Here is an 11,450-nt window from a genome sequence, read left to right as displayed (position 1 = left end):
GCAAAGAAAATTCATTGTAAAGGCAGACATAAACCAGTGATAATCAAAGAAGAAACATAAATTGAAAGTTCAGAGAAAATTGATTTCAATCAATCAAAGCACAAGGAGGGAAACAAACCAGTGGTCAGAGAAGTTTTGAAATTTCATTGAGATTTCAGTGGCGATAGAAATCTAACCTGTCGAGGTGCAAGAGAGTGGACTGGTGTCTTCTACAACTGTTTGGTCAAGTTTTGCAGGTTCCACTTGGCATATCATGGAAATTAAAGTAATTAAATTTTGCTAAACACACAAATTTGTAAGTGTCATAACTTTAAATTTGAATGGAAATTATACTTACTAGCAATGCAATGACACACCTCGTAACTTTTTCTAGAGTTTTGTGCAATGCTGTGATAGAATCGATCAATGTTGATGTGATTGCTTCTGGCCAATCATACTGCTTTATTGATTCGAGAGGTTCCATATACTTTATAAAAACCAACCCTATTGAATTCCCACTTGTTGCAAAAAATAAGATGAGACACAAGTACAAGGTAACAATGATTGCTACATCTTTGAAGTCAGTCGGTTGCTTGCCTTTCATTGCTTTGACGAAGGCATTTTTAAGAACAGGATCAGTGAGCCTTGTGTCCTTTGGGAATCTTCTCCTTAGGAATGCAGATTTTGGCTTTTTAGAGTATCTTAATGACATGGCTCATTTATCTGCTTGCAAACCAAAAATCAAGGTCATGTCATTGGTTGTAAAGGTCAAGTTCTTTTTACCAACTGTGAATGCTTTTGTTTTTTCATTGTAACGTTGGATTATTGCAACTACATCATCATCAGATTTCCTAGATTTCCTTAGATCCATCCTTTTAGTTGTTAGAGCTTGGAGCAAATACTAGAATGAGGTCTTTTAAAGCTCTACAAGTTGGTTTGAATTGAATTTAAGTGTTTGAAAAAAGGAGACAACAGATGAGAGGTTGGATCAATATTGAATGCTGTAATGAGCTCTCTTTCTTTGGAGTTTAACAGGTTTTTCCCCTCCTGAGCTTGAGTCTTTTGAAGTTGGGTTATTCATCTTGATGCTAGTTGCTTCATCACCATGGACTTGTGTGTTTTGGCAAGGAGTTATGGTGTTTTGCTGCTTTTTGATCTTAGATCATAAAAAGACTGAGAGAGTTTTTGTTTCTTGCTCAGTGTTTCCGGTGTTTTGTTGGTTTTACGTTTTGCCATTTTTAGACAATGATGAATACATAAAGATGTCAACATTAAATCCCAGAGAAAATTGAACATGCTAGAGAAAATTAGACATGTCAGAGAAATTACACATAAGGGAGAAAACTAAGGTGGTCAGGGAAAATTATAAATGTTAGAAAAAATTAGACACTGAAAATTAAATGTCAGAGTACTAATTGTTTTCTTGTGGAATACATTTAGCCACAAATAATTTTCATTCCCAGAGAAAATCAACAAAACAACATAAACATGCTAGAGAAATTTTCAATAATTCTTAAAATTACATATAGAAAATATAGCCAGAGAAAATTCAAAAAAGAAACATATATCTAGCAAGCACAAAAAATGAATATGACAGAGAAAAGTAAACATGACAAGCCAGAGAAAATTACACAACATTGAAACCAAGAATTGGACAAAATAAACATACTAGAGAAAATTGAACATGGCAGACAAACACGAGAGAAAACTAATGTGGACAACGAAAATTACAAATTCCAAAGAAACTTAGACACTGACAAGAGAATACTAGGTGTTTTCGTGTGGAATACATACCCAGCTAATTTTCAGTCCCAGAGAAAATAACCAAAGCAACATAAATATGACAGAGAAATTTTCAAAATTTGCTACAAATTACATATAGATGTAAAATATAGCCAGAGAAAATTCAAGAAAGAAACATAAACCTATCAAGCACAAAAAAATGAAAATGTCAGAGAAAATTACACATTCCAGAGAAAATTTTCAGTCCATAATATTAAAATGCACAAGAAATTTACATGCACAACCAGAGAAAATTAAACATGATAGACACACAAGGGAGAAAAGTGATATGGCCAGAGAACATTATAAATGCCAGAGAAACTTAGACACAAATAAGAGAGTAATATTACATATAGATGTAAAATATAGCCCGAGAAAATTCAAAAAAGAAACATAAATTTAGCAGGCACAGAAAATGAAAATGCCTAAGAAAATTACACATTCCAGAGAAAAATAGACATCCCAGAGAAATTTACAAAGCAAAGAAATTTACAGACAAAATCACACAAACATGTTCAAGAATAAGATCAAAACACACAGAAATAACTTTTTTCAAAATAAATATGCCAGAGAAAATTCAAAGAAAGAAACATACATCAAGAAAATACCAAAGAAATTCAAATGCCAGAGAAATTCAAATGCCTGAGAAATTTATGGATAAAATCACACAAACATGTTCAAGAATAAGTTCAAAACACAAAGAAATAACTGTTTTCAAATTAATGTAGCTTTTTATTACGAAATTGAAACCTTAATTAATAGAATGTTAATATATAATGCAATTAATTGTGTTTCTAGGGAAAAACTAGTTGGATTGTAGAAAAACTTACTAGAGTAAGGATGAAATGCTAATTACGAACTGATATGCCCTGATATGAAGATGCGATGTGACGAAGATGAACTGAGATGATAATGAACAGTGAAAATGGGGTTAGAGAAATGTAATAACCTGAACCTCATATCTGTTTCTGGTATATTTTCGGTCCTTTATTCTGTACATTTACTTACTTTCTGTGAAATTTCATGTGACATGAGTTTAATTAAACAAAACTTATGAAAATTGCTCCATATCTGTTCACTAAGGAAGTATCTGTCACAATTAAGAAGTTGGAATTAGAAATTGGAAGCCTTAGAGACTTAATTTTCTGAAATTGATTTGACATTTAGAATCTGCATGATTTTTAAGCTATAATGGGATTTTCTGTGGAATTTCAATTTGTGATGCTTAAAAGATTGAATTTTTGTCTTATTCACCCTTATACAAATATATATCTCTATACCAAAACTCCTCCAACACTTTGACTGAGAAGCCTCAATGAAAAATATCTCCTGGAGGAAAGAGTAGAGAGGGGTTTGAGAAGTAGGGAGACAAGATCATCAAAAGAGGTAGAGAATTGTGAAATTGAAGGGGCATCTAAGGGGTGAAGCTTAAGGTAAGTCCAATTCTCCTAATTCAACCCTTTCCTTTTTAATTTGGGGAAGGAATTTCTTAATATTGTGTAACCTAGAGTTGTAATGGAGGGTTGGATGTATGTGTTGATCTATTGGTGAAGATACTACTACTATTTGATTATTCTAACCTAATTTGGGCCATTTAGTGAGAAATCTACAAATTGTTTCTTGAATTACCATGTTGGAACCCACTTGTGTAAATACATGGCTATATATGTATGTATGTGTATGTAAGAGAAATAGGTTGTGGTGGTGACTAATTGAAGAAGATCAAATCCATGTTCAAATGGTTGTGTGTTTGTACCCCTATTTACATGATTTGTGAACCATGTTTTGGTATTTAAAGAATCTATTTTGGACCTTGTTGATGATCACCAAACATGGGGTTTTGTATGAAATTCGGACTGCCAAATAGGGGCCAGGCCGCACGTGCGGAGGTCGTGGCCGCACGTGCAGAAAAGAGAGAAAAAAACTGAGAAAGCATACTGTTTTTGGCCGCACGAGCGGTGGAGGGGGACCGCACGTGCAGTACATGTCCGCACGAGCGGAGGGGATGGCCGCACGTGCGGCCCAGGTTGGAAAACTTGTTCGCTCCGTTTTACGTGCTTAACCCTCAGCTATTTTTGGAATTTATGTTTGATGTCTTTTTTATGGTTGTAAATGCAATTGAAGCGTAATGACTCAAGAAGTGGTTTAATAAGGAAAAAGGAACTAATGTGTGTTATATATGTGTGTAGGACACACTACGGGAGGAACCATCGCTCCGTAACAATACTGTGAGTAATAGTACAATGAGTGTACATTTATTTACCGTTGATATCCAATGCTATTAGCGTTCTGTTTTCCGTAAATTATTACATTGATATGTAAATTGATTGGAACTCGATGGGAATGTAAATATTGAAGGACATTACGTATTTCTGTATATTTCTGGGCCGAAAGGCTGTTCTGTATATTTCTGGGCCGAAAGGCCGTTCTGTATATTTCTGGGCCGAAAGGCCGTTCTGTTACATCTGGGCCAATAGGCCGTTCTATTATATCGAGCCTAAGGCCGTTCTGAAAGTAAAACAGCAACAGACTAACCATATGACTCTACATGTGTATACAATTTGTTATGTATTATAATTTAATCTGTTCATTGGAAGGGTAAAGTACTATTAGTCACTGAGCTTGTCTCACTCTGTATTTTGTCTGATGCTGTAGGTAATCAACCGGGCGGTCAGTCCTAACCCCGTTACCGTCCACCTTTTTGTCAACCTAAGCAACCAGGCACTTGGAAAAGCCCTTTGCATTCTAGTACAGTTTTGCTAGACTTTGTTATCTTGTACTAATGTTTTTCCGACCAAGGTTGATTTGTATCTAATGTTTTGTTATATGCCCAACCTCTGGGCTGGACTTGTAAATGTGTGTGTATGTAACTTAATATCAGATGCATGTCCTCTATACGTTTAATTCCTAGTCGTGGTCCTGGCATATTTGTAGTAGCTCAATGGATGTGTCTGCATGTTATTCTATTATATCAACGCTTTCGTTTAGGCCCCGGATATTATGTATAGCAGGATAAGTGTCTGTTTCTGAGTAGGTCATGCCCAAATTTTTAGGGGCAAGTTTGGGGTGTGACAAGTGGTATCAGAGCACGAGTTGCTATCTCACACACAAGTCCATTGAGCTTTAGGATGTCTAGAAAGATTTAGGCGTCATGCATAACATTCTGAAAGACCGATAGCAACGTTAAATGTATTCCGCTAACGCTAATGCTGATGAATCATGTCTGTTGTATATTCTTGTGTATGTTGTAATTGATTGTCTTGTAGACTATGGTGAGAACAAGGACCGAAGACCCGGAAGATGCTACCTCGGCACGGTTGGACAGAATAGAGAGAGTGATTATGGAAATGGCGGAGACCTTACAACAACAACAACAACAGCAACAACCACAACCGCCACCTCCACCGGTACCTCCACCTATGGTACAAGATTTTCAAGTTGAGAATAGAACCATTACACTCACAAAGGAGTTTAAAAAGATGAAACTGCCATCGTTTAAAGGAGGAATCGAACCAATGAAAGCTGAGGCATGGATATTGGGAATAGAAAAATTGTTCGAAGTTTTCCCTTGTACCGAAGTCCAAAAGGTATAGCTTGCCGCTTTTACTCTTGAAGATGAGACGCGGAGGTGGTGGATGCTCACAAGAACAATGCACCAAGGGTTGACATGGGACAGATTCTTAGAGCTGTTTTATGACAAATATTTTCCCCAAAGTATGCGAGACAAGAAGGTGACTGAATTTGAAACACTTAGACAATGAAATAAGACTGTTGCCGAGTATGAAGCTCAATTTGCAGAACTAGCCCGATTCGCACCTCATATGGTGGATACAGATTATAAGAAGGCACAAAAATTCGAAAGGGGATTGCGGGGTGCTATTCTGGACCGAGTTAATGTGTTAAAGCTACCTACTTATGTTGATGTGTTGGAGAGGGCTGTTATAGCAGAGGGGAATCTTGCTGCTCAGAGTCGGATTTTTGAATGGAAAGGGAAAAGGCAGAATAATCAATTATCAAGGGGGTCAACTGCTCCACCAAACAAGAAACAAAATTCAAGGACCTCCAGCACTACCATTTCCACTCAAGATTCAACTCCTGAGTGTCAAGAGTGTGGAAGGAGACACCGAGGGATTTGTCATCGATTATCTGGAGCATGTTTTCGAGGTGGAAAAACGGGTCATCTGGTAAGAGATTGCCCTCAAAGGAATCAACAGAATAACAACAAAACTGTCACAAGTTCAGTGGGGTCTGCACCAACTTCTAGCACCAAAGCAGCTGTCAAACCTGCTAACAACAAGGACACTGCGAGACAAGGTAGAGTGTTTGCATTGGTCCCAGGAGATATACAGAATGCAGCAACAGTTGTGACAGGTACTCTTATTGCTCATGGTCATTCCGCTCATATAGTGTTTGACTCTGGTTCTACCCACTCCTTTGTGTCAAAATTATTTGCGCAACACTTAGATAGATCTGAAGAGGTATTATCCTATATGCTATGTGTGTCCTCACCCTTAGGGGATTCTACGATCTGTACTTCTGTATACTTTGCTTGTGAACTCCTAATTAGGGATGTTCGGGTATATGCCAATCTGTTACCTCTTGACATGACTTATTTTGATATTATTCTGGGAATGGACTGGTTGAGCGAGTATGGTGCAACTATAGACTGTGTGACTAAACAAATCAGTTTTCACCCTTCGGGACAATCAGAGTATACTTTTCAGGGACAGGAAGTGACTTCTCCACCCTACTTGATTTCTACAGCAAAGGCCTGTAAATTGATTCAGAGAGGATGTCAAGGGTATTTATGCAGTGTTTTGGAAGGGCCAATAATGAATGAGAGTATTGACATGATTCCAGTTGTTCGTGAATTCCCGGATGTTTTTCCGGAAGAATTACCAGGGGAGTTAGTGGACTGTGAAATTGAATTTACAATTGAAGTAGCGCGGGGAACTCAACCCATTTCTAAGACTCCGTACAGAATGTCACCAGTTGAAATGAAGGAATTAAAGGTTCAGTTGCAAGATTTGCTTGATAAGGGGTTCATTCGTCCGAGTGTTTCTCCGTGGGGTGCACCAGTTCTGTTTGTGAAAAAGAAAAACGGAACACTTCGATTATGTATAGACTACCGGGAGCTTAATAAAGTAACAATAAAGAATAAGTACCCATTATTGCGGATTGATGATTTATTTGACCAATTACAAGGGGCACAGGTCTTTTCCAAAATTGATTTACGGTCCGAATACCACCAATTGAAAGTTAAAGCTGACGATATTGAGAAGACAGCTTTCCGAACCCGATACGGTCATTATGAATTTTCGGTTATGCCCTTTGGAGTTACTAACGCACCAGCAGCATTTATGGATCTGATGAACCGTGTTTTCAAGCCTTATCTGCATGAGTTTGTGGTGGTCTTTATTGATGATATTCTTATTTACTTGAAGAATGCGGAAGCTCATGAAAACCATCTTCACTTAATCCTTCAGACCCTCCGAGAAAAGAAGTTGTATGCAAAGTTGAAGAAATGTGAATTTTGGTTACATGAGGTGGCCTTTCTGGGACATGTTATAACACAGGATGGAGTTTCTGTTGATCCACATAAAATTGAAGCGATCATAAACTGGCCAACACCTACCAATGTGACTGAGGTGCGTAGTTTTATGGGGTTAGCCAGATATTACCGGAGGTTCGTCCAAGACTTCTCCAAAATTGCTATACCGCTTACACAATTGACTCAAAAGGGAGTTGCGTTTGAATGGTCAGAACAGCGGGAATCTGCTTTCCAGGAATTAAAAACGAAGTTGACTACAGCTCCAATCCTTGCACTGCCATCTGGTACTGAGGGATTTGTGATTTACAGTGATGCTTCACATAAGGGACTTGGTTGTGTACTTATGCAAAACGGAAGAGTTATCGCTTATGCCTCTCGATAGCTTAAACCTCATGAGAAAAATTATCCCACGCATGACCTGGAACTAGCTGCAGTAGTTTTTGCTTTAAAAATATGGCGGCATTATCTCTACGGTACTACTTGCGAGGTGTACACCGACCATAAGAGCCTCAAGTATCTTTTTACGCAAAAGGAGCTGAATATGCGGCAGCGACGGTGGTTGGAACTTATTAAAGACTATGATTTGCAAATCCATTATCATCCTGGTAAAGCCAACATGGTGGCAGATGCGCTTAGTCGAAAGAATGTTGGACAATTGGCAAATCTATTTACAGAACAAAAGAAATTGCTAAGTGAATTGAACAAAATGGAGGTAGATCTTGTGATACTTAAGCAGGAGGCCATAGTGGCAGCGGTGATAGCCCAACCGACATTACTTGAAGAGATCAAACTACGTAAAATGGAAGATGGGACTCTAAAGAAGATATGTGATGAGATGAAGACAAAACCAAAACCGAGATCTACTCTAAGGGATTCTATACTCAAATTTCAAAACCGAATATGTGTTCCTAATGTGTTAGAACTTAAACGAAAACTAATGGAAGAAGCACATGCCTCAAGGTTTTCAATACATCCAGGAAGCACGAAAATGTACCGGGATTTGAAACAAAATTTTTGGTGGCCGAGTATGAAAAGGAAATCGCAGAATTCGTCTCTAAATGTTTACAATGTCAGCAAGTAAAGGCAGAGCATCAGAGGCCAGCAGGATTGCTGTAACCCCTTCCAATCCCAGAATGGAAGTGGGAACATCTTACCATGGATTTTGTTGTAGGCGTGCCACGGACTCCTCGGGGTATGAATTCTATATAGGTCATTGTCGACCGATTGACTAAGTCCACCCACTTCCTGCCTGTGAAGACCCAGTATAATGCAGATAAACTTGCTGTGATCTATGTGAATGAAATTGTAAGGCTTCACGGTGTTCCGGTCTCAATTGTGTCAAATAGAGATCTAAAATTTGTTTCAAGGTTCTGGCAAAGTCTACAGGATGCAATGGGTACAGAATTAAAATTTAGCACAGCTTTCCACCCTCAAACAGACGGACAATCCGAGAGGACGATTCAGACGTTAGAGGATATGCTTCGAATGGGTGTTCTGGATTTTCAGGAAAGTTGGGAAACTCATCTGCCGTTGGTCGAGTTTGCATATAATAACAGTTACCATTCGAGTATTGAGATGGCACCCTATGAAGCTGTGTATGGAAGACCTTGTCGTTCTCCCGTGTGTTGGGCTGAAGTTGGAGATAGGCCATTGCTAGGGCCTGAGATTGTCCAGTTGACAACTGAAAAGGTTAAAATTATTTGGGAAAGATTGAAAACTGCTCAAAGTAGATAGAAGAGTTATGCGGATACCCGATGAAGGAACTTGGAATTTGAAGTGGATAGTCATGTGTTTGTAAAAGTCACCCCGATGAAAGGACATCCAAGATTCGGAAAAAGGGGTAAGTTAACACCCCGATATGTTAGTCCTTTCCAAATTATAGAAAGAGTGGGCCCGGTAGCATACCGAGTTGCCCTTCCGCCAAATATGAGTCAAGTCCATAATGTATTCCATGTTTCTATGCTTCGAGAATATCTCCCAGATCTGTCACATGTCGTTGATTACCACCAGATTATTTTGGATGATAAGTTAACATAGGAGGAAAAACCAATTCAAATTCTGGACCGTCAAGTGAAACAATTACGAAATCGACAGATCCCAATGGTAAAAGTTGAATGGCAAGAACATTACGGAACCAAAGCAACGTGGGAAAAAGAAGAGGAGATGCAACATCAATATCCGCATTTGTTTTGATCTGGAGGTAAAACAAGTTTGAGGGACCAAACTTATTTAAGGGGGAGAGAGTGTAATAACCCGAACCTCATATCTGTTTTTGGTATATTTTCGGTCCTTCATTCTGTACATTTACTTACTTTCTGTGAAATTTCATGTGACATGAGTTTAATTAAACAAAACTTATGAAAATTGCTTCATATCTGTTCACTAAGGAAGTATCTGTCACAATTAAGAAGTTGGAATCAGAAATTGGAAGCCTTGGAGACTTAATTTTCTGAAATTGATTTGACATTTAGAATCTGCATGATTTTTAAGCTATAATGGGATTTTCTGTGGAATTTCAATTTGGGATGCTTAAAAGATTGAATTTTTGTCTTATTCACCCTTATACAAATATATATCTCTATACCAAAACTCCTCCAACACTTTGACTGAGAAGCCTCAATGAAAAATATCTCCTGGAGGAAAGAGTAGAGAGGGGTTTGAGAAGTAGAGAGACAAGATCATCAAAAGAGGTAGAGAATTGTGAAATTGAAGGGGCATCTAAGGGGTGAAGCTTAAGGTAAGTCCAATTCTCCTAATTCAACCCTTTCCTTTTTAATTTGGGGAAGGAATTTCTTAATATTGTGTAACCTAGAGTTGTAATGGAGGGTTGGATGTATGTGTTGATCTATTGGTGAAGATACTACTACTATTTGATTATTCTAACCTAATTTGGGCCATTTAGTGAGAAATCTACAAATTGTTTCTTGAATTACCATGTTGGAACCCACTTGTGTAAATACATGGCTATATATGTATGTATGTGTATGTAAGAGAAATAGGTTGTGGTGGTGACTAATTGAAGAAGATCAAATCCATGTTCAAATGGTTGTGTGTTTGTACCCCTATTTACATGATTTGTGAACCATGTTTTGGTATTTAAAGAATCTATTTTGGACCTTGTTGATGATCACCAAACATGGGGTTTTGTATGAAATTCGGACTGCCAAACAGGGGCCAGGCTGCACGTGCGGAGGTCGTGGCCGCACGTGCGGAAAAGAGAGAAAAAAACTGAGAAAGCATACTGTTTTTGGCCGCACGAGCGGTGGAGGGGGACTGCACGTGCAGTACATGTCCGCACAAGCGGAGGGGATGGCCGCACGTGCGACCCAGGTTGGAAAACTTGTTCGCTCCGTTTTACGTGCTTAACCCTCAGCTATTTTTGGAATTTATGTTTGATGTCTTTTTGATGGTTGTAAATGCAATTGAAGCGTAATGACTCAAGAAGTGGTTTAATAAGGAAAAAGGAACTAATGTGTGTTATATATGTGTGTAGGACACACTACGGGAGGAACCATCGCTCCGCAACAACACTGTGAGTAATAGTACAATGAGTGTACATTTATTTACCGTTGATATCCAATGTTATTAGCATTCTGTTTTCCGTAAATTATTACATTGATATGTAAATTGATTGGAACTCGATGGGAATGTAAATATTGAAGGACATTACGTATTTCTGTATATTTCTGGGCCGAAAGGCTGTTCTGTATATTTCTGGGCCGAAAGGCCGTTCTATATATTTCTGGGCCGAAAGGCCGTTCTGTTACATCTGGGCCAATAGGTCGTTCTGTTATATCGGGGCCTAAGGCCGTTCTGAAAGTAAAACAGCAACAGACTAACCATATGACTCTACATGTGTATACAATTTGTTATGTATTATAATTTAATCTGTTCATTGGATGGGTAAAGTACTATTAGTCACTGAGCTTGTCTCACTCTGTATTTTGTCTGATGCTGTAGGTAATCAACCGGGCAGTCAGTCCTAACCCCTCTACCGTCCACCTTTTTGTCAACCTAAGCAACCAGGCACTTAGAGAAGCCCTTTGCATTCTAGTATAGTTTTGCTAGACTTTGTTATCTTGTACTAATGTTTTTCCGGCCAAGGTTGATTTGTATCTAATGTTTTGTTATATGCCCA

The 11,450-nt window shown here is 38.3% G+C and overlaps 1 protein-coding gene across 1 annotated transcript; it reads left to right on the top strand.

Moving 5' to 3' along the window:
• Nucleotides 1-7,853: 7,853 nt before the first annotated feature.
• Nucleotides 7,854-9,046, top strand: LOC145795877 (uncharacterized). The gene is made up of 3 exons (XM_082880804.1): nt 7,854-8,139; nt 8,387-8,504; nt 8,623-9,046. The coding sequence occupies exons 1-3, from the start codon at nt 7,854-7,856 to the stop codon at nt 9,044-9,046; spliced, it is 828 nt and encodes a 275-aa protein (XP_082736930.1).
• Nucleotides 9,047-11,450: the final 2,404 nt, after the last annotated feature.

This window comes from Camellia sinensis, chromosome 7, assembly GCF_055761805.1.
Source record: "Camellia sinensis isolate YWXY chromosome 7, ASM5576180v1, whole genome shotgun sequence".
NCBI lineage: Eukaryota > Viridiplantae > Streptophyta > Magnoliopsida > Ericales > Theaceae > Camellia > Camellia sinensis.
Note: the sequence above shows the minus strand (reverse complement) of the source record. Positions and strands in the feature narration are given on the sequence as shown.

What these genes read in the sequence shown, in the direction of transcription:
- LOC145795877 (XM_082880804.1), top strand. Translation starts at nt 7,854, where the DNA reads ATGCGGCAGCGACGGTGGTTGGAACTTATTAAAGACTATGATTTGCAA. An exon ending in TGGGACTCTAAAGAAGATAT is followed by an intron (nt 8,140 to 8,386) that starts GTGATGAGATGA and finishes TTACAATGTCAG; the next exon opens with CAAGTAAAGGCAGAGCATCA. An exon ending in CGTGCCACGGACTCCTCGGG is followed by an intron (nt 8,505 to 8,622) that starts GTATGAATTCTA and finishes TGAAATTGTAAG; the next exon opens with GCTTCACGGTGTTCCGGTCT.